At 51.6% G+C, this 23626-nt stretch overlaps 1 protein-coding gene across 2 annotated transcripts in view; it reads left to right on the top strand.

Moving 5' to 3' along the window:
- Positions 1-23626, top strand: part of SCHIP1 (schwannomin interacting protein 1) — a 101913-nt gene that overhangs the window by 59064 nt on the left and 19223 nt on the right. The window contains exon 5 of one of the 2 annotated variants that reach the window (XM_074547525.1): positions 2078-2563. In XM_074547525.1, the coding sequence (XP_074403626.1) occupies positions 2078-2563 (486 nt within the window). Of the gene's footprint in view, positions 1-2077; positions 2564-23268; positions 23479-23626 lie in introns of those variants that run through there. The other variant, XM_074547527.1, reaches the window with a different exon arrangement.

The raw sequence follows: 23626 nt of genomic DNA, 5'->3' as shown, positions 1-23626 counted from the left end.
GATGCCCCTCCAGGCTCGCTGCTGCTGCCCAGGAGGGGATGAGGAGCCGGACCTGGCACAGGAGACCCCTCCCGTTCCTCCCTTTCCCTTCCTTTCCCTCCCCTCGCCTCCCCCTGCCCCGCCAGGCCCCCCAGAGGAGCAGCTCAGCAGTGCCAGGAGCTCAGGGCTGCAGATGTTCCCTTCTCCCTCTCATCCCTCAGGAATTCCCAACAATTCAGGCCTGGGGACTCTCGAAGGGGGATTCCCCTGAGCTGTGCCCACTCCCTGGGCGTCTGTGCCATGCCCACCTTGGGCCCTGGCATCATCTCCTTGCACAGCCTTTCATTTTAACCCCTCGTGCTGCTCTTGGGGTAGAGCTCATTTCCTCCCAGTGCAGGGACAGGCTGGAATTCATTTTGGATTTGCGCTGGAGGCAGAGTGGATAACTCAGAGATGTTCTGATTCTCGTGGGTGACCTCAGGGGTATTTCTCACACAAAATCCTGCCCCAAATCCGCTCCTAAAGCAATGCAATGTTTCAACATTCCAATTAAGAGTTGCTGTTCTCCCCTGGCCCTGCATACCCAGAGGGTTGGGACTGCAGGGACCAGAGGGCAGCTGGCTGCTGCCACATCTCCAGGCCCTGTGTGGAAGTTCCTGATCCACGGGATTGGTGCTCCCCATTTCAGCCACAGTGCCATAAAAGGTCTCCTTGCTGTGGAGTTGGGAATGGGAACATTTGCGTGTTAAACTTGGCTTCGGTGACCCAGAATGCAGAAACTAGATTAGTTTTTTTTAGCAGAGTTATTTATAGGAGACTCTTAACGAGTTACTTTAAATTACTTTTCAAGAAGGAAAGCAAGGGAGAGGGTGGCAGCAGGGGTTGGTGGCGGGTCCCTGTGGTCCCTGGGGGCGTGGGAGGGAGGGAGGGAGGGAGGATGTCACTCTTTGTCACTGCTGTGACTCCCTGCAGTCACCCACAGTCCCACACAGAGACAATGCCACCTCCTCTCAAACCCAGCCACAAAATCATGGAATGCTTTGGGTTGGAAAGGACCTCAAATCCCACCCAGTGCCACCCCTGCCATGGCAGGGACACCTCCCACTGTCCCAGGTGCTCCAGCCCCAGGGTCCAGCCTGGCCTTGGGCACTGCCAGGGGTGCAGGGGCAGCCCCAGCTGCTCTGGGAATCCCATCCCAGCCAGGAATTCCCAATTCCCAATCTCCCATCCATCCCAATGGGAGCCATTCCCTGTGTGCTGTCCCTCCATCCCTGTCCCCAGTCCCTCTGCAGCTCTCCTGGAGCCCCTTCAGGCCCTGCCAGGGCTCTGAGCTCTCCCTGGATCCTTCTCCTCTCCAGGTGAGCCCCCCCAGGTGTCCCAGCGTGGCTCCAGCCCTGCAGCAGCTCCGTGCTCCCCTCTGGCCTCTCTCCAGCAGCTCCATATCCTGCTGGAGCCCCCAGATCTGGGGACAGCTCTGCAGGTGGGGTCTCACCAGAGCAGGGCAGAGGGACAGAATCCCCCATCCTGTGCTGCCCACACTGGGGTCAGCCCAGCAAAGGGCGGGTTTGGGGCTGTCAGCGCCTGTGCCCGGGTCAGGCTGAGCTTCTCCTCCACCCCCATCCCCACACCCCTTCCCTCCGGGCTGCTCTGATCCGTTCTTTTACCAGCCTGGGTTTATGCTTGGGATTGTCCCGACCCAACAACCGCGGGAACAAAGAGTAACATTTAAATAGAAATCTTTTTTTTGTGTAACAAAACCCCAGTTACAATAGCTACTACCACAACATTAGCTAATATCCTGGTTATAATTTCAAAAAGGAAATCCAAACCAAGAACAATTGATCAGAGCCCCAAGAGCAGGGGGTTTCTGCCCGTCGGAGCGGCGTTTCCCCGCCGCCAGCCGGCGTTTCCCGCAGCTCCCGAGCGGCGGAGCCGGAGCCCGGCCCCGCTCCGCCCCCGCCCGCTCCGCCCGGGGCCGCCCCGCGCCGGCGGCGGCTCCGGAGCGCGGGGGCGGCCCCGGGCCGGCGTTTCCCGTGCCCGGCGGGCAGCAGCGCTCCGGGCATCCCTGACGCGGCCGCGCTCCGCTTCTCTCCGGCAGGATTCCCGGGAGGATGGCATGGATTTAGGCAGCGACGCCGGCAGCAGCCGCTCCAGCTCGGAATCCAACTCCAGCAAAGCCACGCCGTGCTCGGAGGGCAAGTCCTCGCCGTCCCCCAGCAGCCTGGACCTGGCGGCGCTGGAGGACTCGGAGGAGGAGGAGGAGGAGGAGGAGGACGCGGGGTCGCCGCCGTCCCCGCCGCGCTGCCCGGCCGCCCATGGGCGCCGCTGCGGCCCCGCGGCCGCCGCTGCCCGGCGCTGCTGCCCCCGCCCGCGGCCCCCGCCCCGCTCGGACCCCGCGCAGCGGCGGCGCGGAGCGGCCGCGGGGCCCGGAGGGCGGCGGAGCTCGGGGCCGCGGCCCCCCCGGCACCCGCAGTGCCCCCGGGACCCGCAGCCCCCGGCCATGGACTGGGCAGCCCTGGAGCGGCACCTGGCCGGGCTGCAGTGCCGGGAGCAGGAGCGCAAGGCGCGGGCCAGCCCCGCCTCGGTGAGTGCGGAGCGCTCGGGGCGCGGATGGAGGGTGGAGGGGGAATGGTGGGGATCCCGCCTGGAGGGATGCGCCGCGGCTGGGGGATCCTGCCGGTGGATGTGGAGCTGCTGGAGAGAGGCCGGAGGAGGCCATGGAGATGCTCCAGGGCTGGAGCCCCTCTGCTCTGGAGCCAGGCTGGCAGAGCTGGGGGTGCTCACCTGGAGAGCTCAGAGCCCTTGCAGGGCCTGAAGGGGCTCCAGGAGAGCTGGAGAGGGACTGGGGACAAGGCATGGAGGGACAGGACACAGAGAATGGCTTTAAGCTGCAGGATGGTGGATTTAGATTGGATTTGGGGAAGGAATTGTTCCCTGTGATGGTGGGGAGGCCCTGGCACAGGTTCCCAGAGCAGCTGGGGCTGCCCCTGCATCCCTGGCAGTGCCCAAGGCCAGGCTGGACAGGGCTTGGAGTAACCTGGGACAGGGGAAAGTGTTCATGTCCATAGCAGGGAATGGGGTGAGCTTTAAGGTCCCTTCCATCCCAAACCATTCCATGATTCTCCAACTTTCCCGGAGCATCCTTGGGCACTGGTGGGTCTGGTTCCCTGCAGCTCCAGGCTTGTGGCAGGGGCTGGTGTCCCCGGCAGGATCCTGGTGCCACCACCAGGCTGTCTCAGAGCCGGGTTCCTTGGAGAGGCCAAGGAATATCAGCTTTTCCCAGCTGGGAGCGGTGCCAGGCTGGCGCTGGGTGCTCTCCTTTATATATATATAAACCTTCCCAAGGCCCTGCTGCCAGCCACAATGAACCCCCGCGGCTGTTCCACACAAACCCCTGCAAATCAGGGCCTGATCCCGTCATTCAGCGTGATTTGGGAATTGCACACAACTTCTGAGCTGCAGGGATGTGAGAGCACTGCAGGCACCGGTGACACGACAGGGCTGAGGCTCTTCCATAATGGATGAATTCCAAAGGAATCCACCTCTGGAAGCTCTCTGGAAGCTCTGCAGGAGCCTGTGGATGCCTGAGGAGCTGTGTGCCTCCCCAGCCTGCCTTGCCCCTGGCACACATGAATTTTTTCCATGATTTTTTTGTTGTTTAAAAGGCGTTCCATGCCCTAACTTCCTGTGAAGTCACCTCGCTCGGGGAGGTGGGGATTTCCCCCTGAATCCTTGAATTACAACTAATTGGTGACAGATCTGGGTGGGTGCTGGGCAGGATGAGTAAGCTGAGGGATGAGTGGGACTGCTGCCATGCAGGAATGCTTTTTTTCCAAAGCCTGAACACCGGAGCCTCAGTGCCTTGAGGAACTGACAGGTAACAGCTTTAATTACAGTCATTTGTGCAGCAACTCAGCCTGGAAAAAAGGGGGGAAAAAAAACCACCAGAAAGACAAAAAAATGAGGTGTTTTTTTTGTTTGGGAGCTGATTTCTCCAGCGTTATCTGGTCAGCTCTGCTGGCACTGCTGGAAACTCTTTGCCTCCAGGTATGAGCTTAACCAGGTGAGCTGTCACCTAAGGAATTCTGCCCCTGTCAGGGTTTTCCTCCTCCATCCTCCCGTTCCCTCCTGCAGGCATGAGGCCCTGGAAGGAATTCAGGCTGCCTCACGCCCCGACATGTCCCGTGCAGAGCTGGGCTGGAGCTTTGCTGTGCACTGGATGGACACCCAGAGGAGCCCAGAGCATCTCCCAGGGCTGGGACTGAACCCCAGCTCTCTTCCCCGCCAGGAGCTGGAGTTTGCCATCCTGCAGGTGTGACTTTCCCAGCGTTTGTGGCCCTGCAGAGACTTTGCTCAGCTCCCCAGCTGTCCTGGAGGCACCTTTGCTCCAGGATTCCCCTTCCCTCGGCTCCCAGGGCTCAGCAGGAGGAGGAGGAGGAGGAGGAGTTCCAGCTCTGCTCCTCCGCACTGGGATCAAAGGGAAGGGCTGGCTGGGAAGGGCTCTTTGATGTCCCCATGGCACCTCCTGTCCCTCCCTGGCCGCGCCTGTGAGCGCCCAGCGCGTCCCCAGAGCCTCGCAGGCTGAGCCGGACCAAAGTGCAAATCCCTCTTTTATTTTTGTTTTCCCTGCCCTTGACATTTCCCTGCGGTTCAGTGTTTATAACAAACCCCTGCCTTGCCCCGCTGGAAGCCGCAGTGTTTGTAAACAGGGGAATGGTGGAGAGGAGGCAGCCAGGGAGCAAAAGCGGGGAAATGCGGGGATTGCTCTGAGCGCCTGCTGGAGAGCCCAGAAAAGGGAATTTCAGTGGGAATTAGGGTGGGTGTGGAAGCGTCTCCTAGGCTGGCTGCTCCCAGGAATCCAGAGAGGTGTTTGACTGGGATGATTTTATTGAGATGATTGATTAAGATGATTGAAATGGAGCTTTTCCTGCTGTCAGGACTTGGTTTCCTTGGGTGAAGGCAGGGCTGGGGTCACCTGGGGGACAGGGGTGACCCAGCAAGGGCAGGGGCTGCTCCCTGGGGCTCTGCTGGGCCCTTTCAAGGCCCCATTGACATAGAAAAAAATTCCAAAATTAAATAAATAAATAAATAAATAAATAAATAAATATTTCATTTAACATATATTTTATTAAATTTTAGAATAGAAATAGTTACAAATTTCTTTATTAAATATATAAATTTAATAATTCCAAAATAAATACATAAATAAAGCCTATAGAAATAGAAAACTATATTAAAATGTATAGTTAAATATATTAAATATATAATATATATAATATATATAATATATATTATATATATAATATATATAATATATAATATATTAAACTATATATATTATATATTAAATTAAATATTAATATATAGATAAATTATAATATATATTAATATAATATAATATATTAATATGAATTAAATATTAATATATATACTAAACTATATAAACTATATATAATATATTAAACTTCCAAAATTAATGATATAAATAAAATTAAATATATAAATATCTATTTACTAAATATATAAATACAATAAGTTTTAAAATAAATATATCAATAAAAACTATATAAACATAAAACTATATAAATAAATATAAATAATAAAACTAAGATTATAAATGTGTAGTTGAAATAGAAGTATATAATACTACGTAGTAGAAAACTGAAAGTTTCAAGTTTTAAAATATAGAAATATATATAAAAAGATAAAAATTTTAAGACAGAAATTAGCCTTTCTTAACCCCTTTCTTCACCTTCTTCTGCATAACTTTAATTAATATTATGTAATTAAATAAAAAATCCACATTACAAAACATGAATAATTCGTTATTAAGTTAAAAATAATTTAATCACCATTTCTTAATTAACCAATTTATCCTTAAAAAACCTTATAAAAAGAAATACATCACCATTTTTTTTGTGTTGTTAAAATAGAATACTGTGAAACTCAGATTTTATAAATCTGTAACATAAATAAAAACTAAATGGCTGGTTTTGGAGCCGGATTGAGTGGATGAGGTCCCTCCAAGCCTGAGGGGCTCTGGAGTTTTCAGGACTCCACCTAAGAGGAGAAATCACCTACCCAGGGAGGTGGCAGAGTCGCCATCCCTCGAAGAGTTTAAATAAAGACTGGATGTGGCACTTGGTGCCACGATCTGGTTGAGGTTTTAGAACATGGGTTGGACTCGATGATCTTAAAGGTCTCTTCCTGTGGGATCTCAGCCCCTCAGCACTGAGGTGTCACCGAGAGCACCCTTGGGGGGCTCGGGAGTCCTGGAATGTTCCAGAAGTGTCTGGTGGCTGGACTTTGATCCTACACAGGAGACGACACCTGTATGAGGATAGGAGGGTTTCACCGGGGTGAATGGTGAAGGGATTGGTTAATTAGAGGGTGAGACACAGGGTTTAGGATTTCTGTACAGGGGGGTTTAGAGAAGTAAGATGGAGGAATTGGGGCGTGTCCTGTCCTTCTGCTTCTTCTTCTTCTCCTCCATCTTCTGTGGTGATGGTGGCACTTTGGGATTGGTCATTACTGAAAGTGCACTGGGCAATAAGGGTGAAAGGCATTGGGGAAAAATGATAAATATTGTACATGTAACAATGGGTATAAAGATAGGTGACCGCCCGGAGGGCAGCACAGTGTGCTCATGGCTGACTGCTGAGCAGAGCTCTGTCGGGCCGAGAGAAAATCTTTTAGATAAACAATTAATAAACACCGAGACCGAAAGAAGAACTGAAGCCTCTTCTCGTCCTTTGATACGCGGGCTGTCCCAAGGCCACCCCGGGCCTTTCCAGGCCCTTCAAACAGCCCAAAACCGGACATCTTCCAACCTAGAATTTCTGTGATTCTGTGATTCTGTGAAACCCCTTTCCTGCAGGCCCTTGGAGCTCAGAAGGTTCACTATGGAGATGCTTGGCTCAATCTCCTCACCCACCTGCAGGAAGCCACCTCCTCCCATTTTCTTCCATTTTTCCTCCTTTCCTGCACTCCTGGCTGCATCCAAAGTGGTACCAAGCGTGCCCTGGGATGATTTATGGCCCTCAGGAGCTGCGGAGGTGCCGGGGAAGCGGCGAGGCTCCGCTCGCTGTGTCTCTAATGGCTCGAATCAAATCCAAATCAGCCTTAATGGCTTTAATATTCCTCCATTGCCTCTGCCAGGATAATTGCAATCAATAGGAGGGATTGGCTGGGAAGAATATCTGCAAATTCTGCAGTCAATTAGAGAAACACTGCCAGGAGGGGCGGTGGCTCAGGCAGGCCCGGCCGTGACAGCCTGGGCAGGGAGGGAGGGATGGAATTGCCCAAGGAATTGTGCTGCCCACAAGGAATAGTGCAGCATTCAGTGCTGCTGAAAGCTCATCCCTGCAGCTTCCAGGACTTGTGCAGGAGATTTCTGGCAGGGGAAGGATGTGCTGGATTTGATCTTTTCACTCCTGGAACATCCCAGCCTGTGCTGAGATCGATGGTGGTTATCCTGTGGTGGGGAATCCAAGGAATCCCACATCTGTCCAGACACCTGAACTCCTGCACCTCCAGTGCTTCAGGAAGTCACATTTGTGTCCTTCCATGGGCTGCTGGTCCTCCAGGCTGTGCAGGTGGCCCTGGTGCTCCTGCTTCAGTGTCCAGCTGCCCACAGAGTGACCCTGAAGGCAGCAGGGAGCACCCAGAGCCCTGAGCTCGCCCTGGGCAGGGTGGAAAAGCCTCAGCTCTGTGTTTGAAAGCAGCTGGGAACCTCCTGGAAGTGTTCAAAACGTGTGGAAGTGGCACTTGAGGACATAGTTTAACAGTGAAGACGATGGTGGTGGATTCATTTTGGATTTGATGGTCTCGGAGGGCTTTTCCAATCTTAATGGCTCTGTGGAAGGACTTCAGGGTTAACCCAGGATATTCCAGAAGCTGCAGGATGGGATTTAGCATGGACCATGTGAATACCTCCTTCTTACCTGTGTCTCTCTGAAAATGTGAAACTAATTCAAAGCATGGACTAAAATCTTGAAATAATTTCATAATTGGCCATGGGCAGAAATCTGATTTTCATGGATCAGAGCAGCCAGAATGGAAGGAGAAATGTATGGACCAGCTTGGCACGAGAGAGGAGAGAAATGGAGCCAGCAGGGGCTTGTTCAAGCCATGTGGGAGGATTGGTGGAGCGGGATTTTCGGGAATGGGGCTGGGACCCAGCCCAGGCCTTTGGTGCAAAGCCCTGATCCACCTTGGAGCGCTGGCCCAGACACTCAGGGAGCAAATGCTGGCTGGAGGTTGGCAGTGGGGTGGTTCTCACTTCAAATGACTGAAGTGTGAGTTTTCCCTCGCCAGGGATGTGATGCTGTCTGGGACGGGAGCAGGGATTAATGCCCGGAAGGAATTGGTGTGGGGATTTCTGCCTGCAGGAAATTGCATTTCTGTCACAGCTCAGCCAGACCTTCCCCATCCCCCTGGCAGCTCCTGTCCCTGCTGGATCTGACACCAAACTCCTCCTCAGGAGGCACCTGGAAAAGGGAACTCCATCATCAGGGAGCTTCTCCAGGGCAGTTAATTTGCTGTGAGGCTTTGACACGGAAAGCAAACCTTGTGAGTGTGGACAGAGCTGTAATTGTGGGTGGTTCCAGCGCCCTGGGGTGGGATGAGCTGCAGGAATGCTCCATCCCTGCTGCTGGTGGCTCAGCAGAGCCCTGGACTTTGGCACTTGGCACCCAGCTCAAAGGTTGGCTGGGAGATCCCAAGGGAGCAGTGCCATTCCCTGGGGAAACATCCTGAGCAATTTTCCAGGTGGGAATTCCATAGATTGGGAGGATGAGCCTTTGCTGCTTCCCAAACCTGGCCAGGAAAAACTCCCGGGATTAAAAATCCTGAGGAAAAACTCGATTCCCATCCGTGCTGCTGAGCCTTTCCTCAAAGGAAGAGCCCAGCACAGGAGGGCACAGCCTGTGGATCCTGCCTGGATGGATAATTCTCCTTCATCCCAGCGCTGCCATAATGTGAATTCCTCCAGCTGATGGAGCCCAGTCGGTTGGTGAGTGAATGTTTCCTGTGGGACGTGGAAAAGCTGGAAAAGTTGGAATTTCTGGCACTAATTGTGGTGCAGGCAGCAGTAAATCTCCCTTTAATGTGATGCTAAGGGATCATTGTCGTGGCTACTGGCTCTGTAAAACCAGGAAATTTATTGTAAATGAGTATTTTTGGTGTTTGGGAATCACAAGTAGGGAATCCAAAGGATTTCCAAGGAGAGGAGTGAGCATTTATGCCAAGTAAAATTTGGAATATCTCAGAACAGTGATTTTTTAAAAAAAATAGAGAGATTCTGGAGCCTGGCACCCCTCCCCTAATCCTTCCAATTCCCACTTGAACCCAATTGTCTCAGGTTGGAATAGCAGCAGGCAGCAGGAATTTTGATTTCCCAGGATAATAATTATGTGCTTAGGCAAATATTCCTTGCTTATTAAGTGGGATAAATGCGAGGCAGGGGGGTTTGATTCTCACAACTGCCCTGTGCTGTGCAAAAGCTGTTATTTTCCCTGTGGGTGGAGAGGATGGATGTGGGATGGGGTGTCTGGAACACCTGGAATTGGGGAAAATCCAGGTGTATGTTGAGGGAGAAATTGTAGGCAGAGGATATTTAAAAGCCAGAGGAAAATGGGTTTATTCAGTGCAACCCCAACCATGCTGAAGATCTGCTGAGGAGCTCTGGAAAACCAGGATTGTCCTGACCCCAAAATGCCAGGGACCTCAGGGATGTTCCAATTACTCTAAATAATTTAAATATTGCTTAAGTATTTAAAGATTTGTTTAAATATTCTAAATAATCTTCCAAATGTCCCCCACGCCCTCACAGACTTTGTTTGTGTGAGCAGCAGGATTGCCTTAGCAGTGATAAGAGCTGCAGGAATTGTGATTTATTTCCTTCTTCCTCTCTGCCTGGATTTAAGGTGGTTTGGATTTACCTGGTTGGAAAAGCAGGTGCTGCACTTGATTATTTTATAAAGTTTGTGTAGAAACTGTGAAGAAATTGCTCAAAGCACCATTACTCTTACTCCTAACAGCAAAAACCAGGAAAATCAATATCAGTGACATGAATTTGTGTCCCCATCTCCCCAGGATGTGCTGCAGCCCAAAGGAGCTTTAAGGGAGATTTGGTGGGGAAAATGGACTTTTTGGAGGAGAAAACCTTTTGTAAGGTTATGTGAAATCCCAGTGTAATTCACCAAAGTTGGGTGTAATCCCCACTGGGAGGAAATGGGATTTCCCAGCTTCTCCCAATGTCTCACTGTAGGTATTAATTGGAAATGGGATTTCCCAGCTTCTCCCAATGTCTCACTGTAGGTATTAATTTAATTGTATAAAAAGGAAGCTGTTTGAAATAATCCCATCATCTGCTCAGTTCAGTGTTTTCCAAGGGCGATCCAGGAATTCCTGTGGGATTCTGGGCACAGCAGCACTGCCGAGGGGGCTGAGGAGAAGCAGAATTTGGTGTGTTCAGGCTCCTCAATCCCAAATAATTCCGCTTTTGTGTAGGAATTTCTTCAGTTAGAACTAAAAAGATTTAAAAATCTCTCTTCCAGCTCTGGCTCTGAAATCAATCCTGCTCCAGCAGAGCACCCGTGGACTCAGTGGAAAATGATTTTCCCTCTTCCAATTATCCTTTCACACGAGGTGCTCCATAATCCCTCTTTCCCTGGAGGTTTTCCAGCTTTTCCAAGGCCTCGGATCATTTTGGGGCACCTCATCTTTCCCTGGGGAGCCGTTTGCGTCACCAGAGTGGGAGATTTTATTTATAGCCCCCATCTGGGAGTGCAGCTCAGTGATCTATGGATCTCCTTTAATGAGAAAATCACACCCAGGGCCCTTTATTCCTGCTGCTGCTCTGGAAATCCGAGAGGAAATAGGATTTCCAAGGAAAGAGAAGTGCCAGGCTGAGATTTAATCCCCTCTATGGTGAGGCAATGTTAAAAAATAAAAGAGAACTCTATTAAAGTGCTGGATTCTTTATGCACACAAAAGCTGCTGGTGTGTGTGGCCCCTGGGGAATCCAAATGCTTTTAGTGAGTTATTAAAAATTGAATCCCAACTTTTTATTCCGTGTAATTCCTATATTGGATTTATTAAAGAGGGATTTGGGGAAATAGCAGCATTCTGCAGCAGGGTCATCCTCTGCTCTGGCTGCTTGGCCTGGCAGGTGTTTGATCATCAGCTGCTCTTAGGAGCTCAGAAACAAAATAATTGTGGGAATCATTTTTCCATGTGGAATTCTCTGTGTTCTGCATTTGCATGAATGCATAATATCCAAGCTCTTAGCATTTTCCCTGGCTCATCCCAGCTGCTCTTCCCTTTCTTCTGCTGCCTTCTCATCTATTATTTCTGGGTTTGAAAGCAGAAAGGCAAATTTGAGCTGGGCCTTGGGAAGATCCAAGAGGCCTTTTTCTGAGAGGAGCATTCCCAGCCTGGCTGCCCTGGGAGCAGCACAAGACATCCTGCTGGAAAAACTCCCCCAGAGCCTTCTCCAAGGATCTGTTTCTGGGAAGGGCAGAGTAGGTGAAAATCAGGGCATGATCCTGAAAACCATGGATACAGCCTTGACCCCCTGTTCTCCTGGAATTCCCTGGAATCCATCCTCAAGTGACCAAACTGGCTGATATTTCCGTATATTAATAATATTTAAATGGCTCAAAATGGGTGCTCAGGGCTCAGCCAGCCCTTCTCCCTGCTCAGAGGCTGCAGCAATTGTGCCTATTCCCAGGAAATACCAGGCTCTCCATAAATCACAGGGATGAGGACTGCCCACATTTTACACCATCCCCATGTGCCAGATTCCATGTAAATAAATTTATTTTGCAAGATGAGCTTGGCAGTGCTGCTCCTGGGCTGTTTCCCATCCCGTCCCTCTGGCATGGAGCAGAAATGTGTGTTATTCCCAGGAAACTGTGCTGCTGTTTTGGGATAGCTCTGTTCTCAGTTCCAATCCCTCCTTCCTCGTTATCCCTGCATTTGATCCTCCTGGAATGCCTGGGATGTACAACTGGAACTGCTGCTGCTCAGGAGAGGGGCTGGAGAGCTCCAGGAGGAATTCCAGGGGCTTCCACAGCTGGCCACAACAGTGCTGGGGTTCTTTGGGAATTTTGGAGTTTTTTGGGAATTCTGGAGGCCTTTGGGAGCTCTGGGAGACTTTGGGAATGCTGGAGGTCTTTGGGAATTCTGAAGGCCTTTGGGAACTCTAAGGGCCTTTGGGAATCCTTGGGGCTTTTGGGAATTCCAGAGGCCTTTGGGAATTCTGAAGGCCTTTGGGAGCTCTGGAGGCCTTTGGAAACACTGGAAGCGTTTGGAAATTCTGAAAGACTTTGGGAATCCTAGAGGCCTTTGGGAGCTCTGGAGACCTTTGGGAGCTCTGGAGGCCTTTGGGAATTCTGAGGGCCTTTGGGAATCCTGAAGGCCTTTGGGAGTTCTGGGTGACTTTGGGAACACTGGAGGCCTTCAGGAATCCTAGAGGCCTTCAGGAACTCTGGGACCCTCTGGGAGCTCTGGGGCCTTTTGTAAATTCCAGAGGCTTTTGGGAATTCTGGGGCCTTCTGGGAGCTCTGGGGCCTTTTGTGAATTCTGCAGGCCTTTGGGAATGCTGAGGCCCTTTGGAAGTTCTGGGGCCCTTTGGGAATGCTGAGGCCCTCAGGAATTCCGGAGCCTTTGGGATCTCTGTCGCTCGCAGCCAGCGCTGCCCGGCAGATCCCACACTCACTCAAGGCCCCGTGAGTGGCTTTGTGACTCTGGGTTTGTGCTGGCCCAAACCAAACCAGAACAAACCAAACGGGAGCATTCGAGGCCTGGGTCCAACCTCACAGCTTTCCCTGCCCTGATCCCCAAGGGAATCCCAGGGATGAGGGGTCAGCGAGGCAGCAGCTGCAGCTTTACAAAAGGATTTTAGTTGTTATAGGAATGGATGTGGAGGGGAATCTGTAAGCATGTAGCTGGTGGGGAAATAACAGTTTCCTGAAAAATAAACTTTCCCTGGGGAAAGGCAGCAGGAGCATCCCTGTGCTGCTGTTCCCAGCATGGAGATGAGGATTCCTTGGAGAAGCTGAGCACTCCTGTGCTCCCAAAACAGCAGGGAGATTTATCTTGTCCCTCAGAGCTGAATTCCCAGTCTTCCCTCTGCCATTGCTGCCTCAGGTTTTGGCTTTTATATTTTTCAGATTCTGAAATAAGACTTCATAACCTAAAGCTGGAATGGGACAATGAACTGCAAGGTGCAAATGGAGCAGAACTGATCCCAGGGACAGACCCCGGGAGCGCTCGTGCATTTTGGGGCCATTTTGGGTCATCTTGGGTGCAGCCCTGGCTGGGCTCTGGTGCTGCCCAAGGTGGATCCATGGAGATCCTTTGGATAAATCCCTGCTTTATTCTGGGACTTTGTCCAGCTCTAGGGCAGCCTGCACAAGGCATCAGCACCTCCTTTCCTTCCCGTGCCTCAGGGATTGGGTGCCCCCATTCTCTTTCTCTGTTTTCTCCTGAAAATCCAATCTTGCCAGTGCTTCCAGACCAGGCTCAGCTCCAGCCCAGCCTGACCCCCACCCCTTCCCAACCCCTCTGCTGTCCTGTGGCTCCATCCCAAGATAAAACTGCAGCTCGCACCTTGGTGCTCATCCCAGTGAATCCTCTGCCTTTCCTGGGAATTCCTGCCACCAGGAACTCCATGGCTCAACTCAAAGGCTCAATCTGATGGTGTCAATGGGAAAAAAATAAATCATAAATCCACAAAAAAATCCCAAATCCAACCTCTAACAACCCCTCCCGTGCCTGTCTGTAAAAACTGGCCCGATTCCAGCAGACACCTTCAAATGAACCAGCCTGGATCTCCATCCTGGGGAAAGATTCCAGAAAAAGCTGCAGGCTGCCAGAGCAAGAGAAAAGAATGTCTGAGGTACAACAGGAGGGGGAAAAAAAAGGAGATTTAAGAGACCAGAGTTGTTTTCTTGCTCTTATATGGTGCTGCTGTGCCACCAGCAGCTCCCTCGCTCCATGACTAATGAGGCTCAGCTGGGATCCACCCTTGCTTATCCTGTTATTTTTAGCTTTTTCCAGCCTCCTGCTCGCTGTGCCTGCCCTGTCTTATTTGAATTACTGAGTCTGCACTCTCAGTGGTTGTCCAGAGCAGGCAGGAGTTGGATTTCTCATCCCTGAGGGAATTGTTTTTGGAGCTGGCAGTGACACCCCTTGAGGAGGAATCACCTTTGTGAGCCAGGCAGCTCCAGACAAGAGGATTCATTTATTTTTCCTTTCTCCCAGTGACCCTAGGGTTGGGAGACAAACTCCAAAAATCATCTTTACATCCACTTCTTAAAGGCTGTAATTGGAAAATTATCCTGAAGCAAGAGCAGGGATTCCATGGAAATGCCGCTGGGGTGGGAGCAGGTACAGAAATCCCACATCTTCTCCTTAGCAACCATTAAGTTCCTGGTCTGGGGCCAAAAGCCATTTCTGGATGGAATCTGAAACCTCTGAATTGTGGCAAAATCCTGGAATTGCAGGCAGAGGGAACAGAGCTGATCTAAATCCAGGGGATTCATTAATTCATTAATTAATCTGAGTGTCCAGTGTGCTGCACCTGCATTTATCCAGCTACAAAAACCAAGCTGGGTTTGCTCCATCCTTCCCCAAATCCCTGATCCCAGCAGGGTCTGTACCTCTCAGATTTGGGGACACTTCCGTGCATATTTTAAGGAGGCCCCTCAAAAAGAATGGATTTCTGCCAAAAACTTTGGAGTTATGGGCATCAGCCTTCGGAGCTGAGGGAAAATTCCCCTTCTATTTCTGTCCTGACCATGACTCAGGGGAAGATTTGTCCCTGCAAAGTCACTCCTTTTTTGAGGAGGCATTTAAAGGCCGCTGCTGTCACCTCTTTGGCTCAGGATATTCCTATTTTTGGTGTTCAGCTCTGTTTAAAAAGACATTTTTTCATTGCACACCCACTTTGTAGGGGGCTGTGTTTATTTTTTCAGCCTGCAAGTCCCAGTCCTGGGCTTTTGCCACCCCTTTTGCAATTAAAATTACAAAATAAAGCCATAAAGAAACGAGGCCTCTCAGCTGTTCGCAGCAGGGAGCACAAAGGGAGTACAGAAGGATGGATGGGCTGGAAGTGATAGCAGTGGGATAATCCCTTCCCCATTCCCAGATTCTGCCCTCTGGCTCAGTGCTTTATTTCTAATTAATAACCTGATTTTTGTTGTTGGCTGAGTGCAGGTGCAGCACTGGACACTCCACACTCAGGAGTCATTAATTAATGAATCCCCTGGATTTAAATCAGCTTGGGCTTCCCTCAGCCTGCAGTTCCAGGGGTTTTGCCACATTTCAAATGGCTTCATATTCCAACCAGGAATATTCCCCAGAGCAGTAACTGAAGTGTTGAGTAGGGGACATGGGATTTCTGTTTGTGCTCCCAATCCAGCAAGGTTTCCAAAAAATTCCTGCTCTCCCACCCTGTCCTTCATCCTCAGGGAAAATCCCTTGTTGGGCCATTTTTCCCCTCTTGGAAAAACCCATTAATTCCTCTCCCTGCTGCTGTTTTAATGGGGCTGGAGGGGGCAATTTTGTAATTTTCAAATCTCTTTTCAAATATTGCAAACTTATATTGGAAAAATGAAAATGAACAAAATAAACGGGAGAAGAGGGGTTGGGAAATTTGGCTGGGCAAGCCTGGATTTGAGCAGGGCTGATAAAAAATCCTAAATTTGTTATCAGAGATCAAACGATGGTGTTACTTATGGATCACTTTAATGATTTTGGTTTGTTCTGGATCAATACAGCTGAAACTTTGGGAATCTCTTCTGGATGGGTTTGGGAGGGGATGGGTGCTGCCAGCACCCATCAGTGCAGCCAGGCTGGAGCAGAAGATGGGATTTGGGGCAGAGCTGGCTCCCTGGAGCTCCGTGCTGGGGGTGGATCCCGGCTGGCAGTGCCAGGCTGCTCCTGGCAGAGGCACAGGGAGGAGCTGGGCACAGGCAGGGACGCCCTGAGCTCCTCCAGTGTCCGGTTTTCGGCTGTTTGGAGGGCCTGGAAAGGCCCGGGGTGGCCTTGGGGCAGCCCGCGTATCGAAGGACGAGAAGAGGCTTCAGTTCTTCTTTCGGTCTCTGTGTTTATTAATTGTTTATCTAAAAGATTTTCTTTCGGCCCAACAGAGCTCTGCTCAGCAGCCAGCCATGAGCACACTCCCTGCCCTCCGGGCGGTCACCTATCTTTATACCCATTGTTACGTGTACAATATTTATCATTTTTCCCCAATCCTTTTTATTCTTATTGTCCGGTGCACTTTCAGTAATGACCAATCCCAAAGTGCCACCATCACCACAGAAGATGGAGGAGAAGAAGAAGAAGAAGAAGGACAGGACACGCCCCAATTCCTCCATCTTACTTCTCTAAACCCCCCTGTACAGAAATCCTAAACCCTGTGTTTCACTCTCTAATTAACCAATCCCTTCACCATTCACCCCGGTGAAATCCTCCTGTCCTCATACAGGTGTCGTCTCCTGTGTAGGATCAAAGTCCAGCCACCAGACACTTCTGGAACATTCCAGGACTCCCGAGCCCCCCAAGGGTGGTCTCGGTGACACCTCAGTGCTGAGGTGCTGAGATCCCACACTCCAGCCCTGCAGTTCTGTGGGGACACTGAGCTCTCCCTGCCCTGGGCTCCTGAGGTTTCCTTGGGGATCAGCTCAGATCCCCCCCAGCCCCATCCCTGTGTTTGCCCGCAGTGCCAGGTCTGTGTGTGCCACCCCAAACTGGGCAAAATCGTTTGGAGCTGATGGGATTCGCTACAAATCCTCTCCCAAACCGTGCTGCAGAGTGAGGAATTTGAGAATTTATTGATGCTCAGATAAAAGCTGATTTTTCCTGCTGGTGCTCTCCGTAGATCCCGCACTCTGGGAATGCTGCATTTCCACAAGAACTGTTGATTCCTAACAATAGAAATAAATCAAACTGCAAGGAGGCAGCTGGAGCTTTTCTGTGCTGTCTCCCCACACTCCTGAAGTGCTGGAGATAAATTGATGGAGACAGGGAATGGTTTGGGGGGATGGAATTTAAAGGTTATCCAGTCCCAATCCCTGCCACAGGGACACCTATCCCAGGGTGTCCAGCTGGCCTTGGTGTCAAGCCCTGTCCAGCCTGGCCTTGGACACTTCCAGGGATGATGAATCCTTGGGAAAATCCATTCCAGAGCTTCACAAGGAAGAATTTCTTCCCAGAATCCCATTTATTCTCTGGCAGTGGAGCCATTCCCTGTGTGCTGTCCCTCCATCCCTGTCCCCAGTCCCTTTCCAGCTCTCCTGGAGCCCCTGCAGGCCCTGCCAGGGCTCTGAGCTCTCCCTGGATTTTCCCTTCCCTGTTCCCAGCAGTGAATCCTTGGTGGGCTCAGACCTCACCATCAGAGCTCCATGAAATTCCCTTTTAAGCACTTGTGATCCAGCTTTAAAAATTGTCCCGCTGCAAACGAAGCCTGTGTGGTACCATTGAGCCTTCCTGGATGGCTTCCATGGAAAAATCTGCTTGTTTTCCATATGTTTGGTGGCTTTTATATCACTGGAGAGTTATAAATACTTGGGTGGCTTAAATGAGTCCCTGCAATTCCCTGTGAAGTGTTTGAATCAGGATATGGAACTGCTGTGCCCTGCTGCTCCAGGCTTTTAGGGAAGGGAACATCCTGGTTGGGTTGTGTGTTTTTATCCCAAATCCATCTCTGGTGCTTCAGGTGGGCTTGGAAAGGTGCTGCTTGTAAAGGATGCAGAAAATTGCAGGGAAGGAAAAAAGGCTTGGGAAAGGGAAGGACATTGGGTCCTTAAGCTGCAGGAGGTTGATTCCCACCTGGAGCAGAGTAACCCCCCAAAATGAGGGACAAGCCCTGGGCATCATCTTCCTCCAGAGCAAAAGGAATAGTGCAGAGCATTATCCACGGGTGTAATCCAAACAAATACTCCCCTTTCCAACAGATGTCGAGTATTAACCGATTAAAAATAATCGCTTTTTTCTTTATTTTTCTTGCTGGATTTAAACCCAGGGAAAGCTTAACTGGGCTTAAAGAGGAGCTAAATCCCTCACTCCCAGGAAATCATCAGCAAATAGAGCTGAAATCCCGGGATGCTGGGCATAATTCCTGCTCCCATCCAAGCTGGCTGTGCTTGGGAAGCCTTTGGGAGCCCAGCAGGAGCATCCAGGAGTGCTGGGGCTGGGCTGGGTCCCTGCCTCTCCCTCTGAGGGATGCTCTCCCTCAGGATCAGCATCCCAGAGCGTTCCATGGAGCTGCTGCAGGGCCGGAGCCCCTCTGGAGCTCTGGGAATGTTCCCCTGGAGAAGGGAAAGCTCCAGGGAGAGCTCAGAGCCCCTGCAGGGGCTCCAGGAGAGCTGGAGAGGGACTGGGGACAGGGATGGAGGGACAGCACACAGGGAATGGCTCCACTGCCAGGATATCGGGAAGGAATTCTTCCCTATAAGGCCCTGGAATGGATTTTCCCTGGATGCCCCTGGATTCCAGGCCAGGCTGGAAGGGCTTGGAGCAATCTGGGATAGGGGAAGATTTCCCTGCCCATGGCAGGGGTGGGGCTGGATGGGCTTTACATTCCTTCCAAACCATTCTCCAGTCCTTCAGTTCTGTGAAAACTGAGAATGAAACATTCCCAGCTCTTGAACTCCTCCCTGATTTTCACCTGCTCCACGCTCCAGCAGCATATTTATTTTGGGATTTGAAAAAAAAAAAAAAAAAAAATAAAAAATCACTTATTGAGCCTGGCTTTTGTATCAGCGGGGTGGGTTGGCCAACACCAGCCTGGAAAATAAACCTTCCCAGCTGATAAGGCCCCTCTGGGAATGCCTGTGGGCAGGAAAACATTCCTGGGGTGTCCAGCAGGAATTCCGTGCCTGGGCTGCCTTGCTGCTGCTCCTGCTTCTTCCCCTTCCCATTCCAAAGCTTTGTGGCTGGGGGGGAACAGAGCACGACGCGAGTGTGTAAAAATCAATGTGGGGATTGCCAAAACCGCCGGGAAAAGGGCTGGATGTGGCTTTGCTGTGAGAAATAACCCGGCTCCTTCCTTCCCTCCCTCCTTCCCTCCTTCCCACGGCTCCCAGCACCGGGAATGGGAGGGATCGCATCCCTTTGAAGGAGCGCATTCCCAGCGGGAACGGGGATGAGAGAGCCGATAACCTCCCTGTGCTCCTCCCTCCGCTGTTAATGATTGCCTGGGAGCTGGGGCAGCCAGGGAAAGCTGAAAGCCTGGGAATTCCCTGGGACACGGCTTGGGATGTGCCAGGGCGCTCCTATCAGCTTCAAAATAGAAAGAAAAAAATCCTACAAATACAAGCCCAGGAGCAGAAATTCTCTTTTCCCCAGAATTGGGGATATACCAGGTGTTTCCTCCTTGTGTAGAAGAAAATAAATTCTATTTTTCTAACATTTTTTTCTATAATTTCTATATTTGTAATATTTCCTCTATAATTTCTTCCTTCTGTAGAGGAATAATTAAGGCAATTCCATTGTCTCACCGGCAGAATTTGAGTGTCTGGTGATGCTGAGGTTTCTTTCCAGAATCTGAGTGTGAAGCTGAGGTTTCTTTTCAGAATCTGAGTGTGAAGCTGTGGTTTCTTTTCAGAATTGAGTATCTGGTGCAGCTGAGGTTTCTTTTCAGAATTTGAGTGTCTGGTGATGCTGAGATTTCTTTCCAGAATCTGAGTGTCTGGTGATGCTGAGGTTTCTTTTCAGAATTGAGTATCTGGTGCAGCTGAGGTTTCTTTTCAGAATTTGAGTGTCTGGTGATGCTGAGATTTCTTTCCAGAATCTGAGTGTCTGGTGATGCTGAGGTTTCTTTTCAGAATCTGAGTGTGAAGCTGAGGTTTCTTTTCAGAATTTGAGTGTCTGGTGAAGCTGAGGTTTCTTTCCAGAATCTGAATGTCAGGTGAAGCTGAGGTTTCTTTCCAGAATCTGAGTGTGAAGCTGAGGTTTCTTTTCAGAATCTGAGTGTCTGGTGATGCTGAGGTTTCTATTCAGAATTTGAGTGTCAGGTGGAGCTGAGATTTCTTTCCCTGCGTGTCCCTGGCCAGGGATGTGCTGCCAGTGCCATGGGATTGAATTCCCCCCTGTGGGCATGCAGGAACCAGGCCTGGCTCATTCCTGGTGCCCACCTCACCTCCAGGGCACACTTTACCCGGAGCAGCACCTTCCCAATCCCCCTGGAGGGGTTTGGAGGGCAGCATTTCCCATGTCAGGCCCTCTGGAGATGTTCTCCAGGGATTCCTGAGCCACACATTCCTAAATCCAAAGCTGGTTTGGGGAAACCTTTGGGAAAACTCGTCTGGATCATCTCACAAGTGGTATCAGACACCTTAAATTGGGGTGCCTCATTAAGAAATGCAAATTAGGCAGGGCAGGCACCGCTGGGTTTCTTTTTCCAGTGAAAATAGGTGGGTGGGGGTCCCAGGAGCTGTGGAAGCAGCAGCAGCCCGTGCTCATCCTCATCCCAGAGCTGACCCAGCTGGAGAGCTGCCAGAGCCTTTCCCTCACATTAATCCCTCCCAGCTTTAATCATTACCTGCCTGCCCACCCCCCTCCTGCCTGCCTGCCAGGGAATGTGAATGGGGCTGGAGCAGAGGAGCAAATCCAGAGGTCAGGGGTAATTCCTGGCATTCCCACCTCCTTCCTGGCCTTTTCCACCTCTGGAGCAAATCCAGAAGTTAGGGGTAATTCCTGGCCTTTCCCACCTCCTTCCCAGCCTTTTCTGCCTCTGGAAATCCAGAGGTTGAGGATAATTCTTGGCCTTTTCCACTCCCTACCTGGCCTTTTCCACCTCTGGAGCAAATCCAGAGGTCAGGGGTAATTCCTGGCCTTTTCCACTCCCTACCTGGCCTTTTCCACCTCTGGAGCAAATCCAGAGGTCAGGGGTAATTCCTGGCCTTTTCCACTCCCTACTTGGCCTTTCCCACCTCCTTCCTGGCCTTTTCCATCTCTGGAGCAAATCCAAAGGTTGAGGATAATCCCTGGCATTCCCACATCCTCCTGGCTTTTTCCACCTCTGGAGCAAATCTACAAGTCAGGAATAATTCCTGGCCTTTTCCACCTCCTTCCTTCCACCTTTTCCACCAGTGGAGCAAATCCAGAGGTTGAGGATAATTCCTGGCCTTTTCCACCTGTGGAGCAAATCCAGAGGTTGAGGATAATTCCTGGCCTTTTCCACCTCTGGAGCAAATCTACAAGTCAGGAATAATTCCTGGCCTTTTCCACCTCCTTCCTTCCACCTTTTCCACCTGTGGAGCAAATCCAGAGGTCGAGGATAATTCCTGGCCTTTTCCACCTGTGGAGCAAATCCAGAGGTCGAGGATAATTCCTGGCCTTTTCCACCTCTGGAGCAAATCCAGAGGTCGAGGATAATTCCTGGCCTTTTCCACCTCTGGAGCAAATCCAGAGGTTGAGGATAATTCCTGGCCTTTTCCACCTCTGGAGCAAATCTACAAGTGAGGAATAATTCCTGGCCTTTTCCACCTCCTTCCTTCCACCTTTTCCACCTCTGGAGCAAATCCAGAGGTTGAGGATAATTCCTGGCATTCCCACCTTCGTGTCCTGGGAGCAGGTCCTGCCTGGGAACAGGCGCCTCGGCTGCAGCAGGTGAACCTGGAATTATTTTTGGAATAATTTGGAATTATTTTTCCAAAAGGAGAAACTTTTGATTCCTGGGGGATCCCCTCCAGCCCGGGAATGGGGAGGTTGGCACCAAGCTTGGGGTCACCACTGGACCTTCCCCATTCCCAGCAGTGAATCCTTGGGAATTTCCTCGAAATTCCCTTTTAAGCATTTCTGATCCAGCTTTGGGGATTGTCCCACTGGAAATGAAGCTGTGTGGTACCACTGAGTGTAGTTTTCCTTGTGATGCACAGAATAAATGGAATTTGAGTTTATGTGATGCTTGGAGCCGCTTTTAGCTTGCCGCAGATCCTTCTCCAGACAAAGCCAAGGTTATGCAGCAAAATGCAGAGCGGGGATGGTTTATTTGGATGAATTTTTATTTTGATGTCTGCATGAATGGGATTCTCTGCAGATCCAGAAAAAAACCAAGGATGACTTCATGCTCTCTTAAAAATTCATGCAGAATATATTAATTTTTTCTTTTTAAATGAAGTGTCTTTATTTTTTTTTTAAGCTCTACTGCTGCAGGGGAGAGAGAGCACTGGGGAGGAGGGTCTGGGGTTCTCTCCATCCGTGCCCCAGCTGCACAAGGGCTCCAGGGATTCTCCATCCATCCTCCCACAGCTGCTGCAGCCTGTCTGTGCTGGTGGGAAGCTGGGAGAGCTGGGGCAGGGTGATGATCCCACAAAGGCTTTTTTATTTTTTTTTTTTTTCTAGAGGCACATCTGGTGTGGGGGAATCAATCCCGAGCTGCCCTGAGCAAGTGTTCCTGGATTTAGTCATGTGAATCCCTGAACAGCTGGGCCTAGAGCAGGAGAAATCCTGTTTGGAAAGGAGGGAAGGAGGGCAGGATGGAATTTCTGCTGCTCCCTGCCTGGGGCATGGTGTGAGCCCAGCCTGTGACCCCACCATCGCTTTCTGGGTGTTTGGTGCCCCTTGCACGAGCTCTGTCCAGACAAAAAAGGATTGAAAATGACATTTGGGGTGTCCTCACCCTCCAGCCGCGGCCAGGGCCTCTTGTGAATGAGCCTGTTAGGGTTGAAAAAGACCCCCAAGATCACCCAGTGCTCGCTGAGCCACATTCCCGAGTGGGTCCGGTTCATTCCCAGCCACCTGTTTTCTTAACCTTTCCAGGGATGTGACTCCCGTGGAGTGCTTAACCCACCCTTCAGTGCAGGAATGTTCCCGATGCCCAGCGCGGCCCTTTTCCCCGCTTTCCCTGCCCCAATCCCGGCCGGGGCCAGGTGGGCGCTGGGGCCGAGCTCGGCTCCCTCCCTGCCGGCTGCAGGAGGTAAAAATAACCGGAATGTAGGGCACAGCCTCTCGCAGAACTCCCGGGCGGCATTTCCGCGGCAGCAGGCACAGGGAAGGTGTCTGCAGCTGCCCTTCCAAGGCCGCCTGCTTTGGGGTGCCCCGGGCCGCGCTCCATCCCGGCCGGGCCGGTCCCGGGGGACTCCGGGGGATCGGGGGGTTCGGAGCTGCGGCTGCCGCGGCACCGCCGGGCCCGGGGGAGCCTCCCCGTGTGCAGGGGGCTTTGAGGGATTTTTCCCCTCGTGGAGAGGAGCGCGGCCGCGCAGCCCCGCCCGGAGCCCGGCGCGGAGCGGGCGGAGGCGGCCCCGGCCCGGCCCCCCCGCGCTCCCGGGGCCGCCGTGCGCAGGCGGAGCAGCGCGGCCGCATCCATCTTCCCGGGCTGCCTCCTCCTCCTGCTGCTGCTGCTGCTGCTGCCGCTGCCTGCTCCCCATCCTCCTCCTCCTCCTCCTCCCCCGCCGGGGCCGCGGCGGCTGCGGGCGCTGCCGGCGGGGCGGCGGCGGCGGATGATGCACCGAGATGGTTCACCAGGAAAACTGCTCCTACCAGGTGAGGGGCGAGCGCGGCCTGGCCCCCAGCCCCGACAGCCCCGGCCAGCCCCGGCTGGAGCCAACGCCGCTCTGTGCCGCCCCCGGGGCTGCGGCAGCGCGGGGCCGCCGCTTGGGGTTCGCACCGAGAACCGCGGGGTTCGCTCCGA

Source organism: Zonotrichia albicollis, chromosome 9, assembly GCF_047830755.1.
Source record: "Zonotrichia albicollis isolate bZonAlb1 chromosome 9, bZonAlb1.hap1, whole genome shotgun sequence".
Taxonomy (NCBI): Eukaryota; Metazoa; Chordata; class Aves; order Passeriformes; family Passerellidae; genus Zonotrichia; species Zonotrichia albicollis.
Note: the sequence above shows the minus strand (reverse complement) of the source record. Positions and strands in the feature narration are given on the sequence as shown.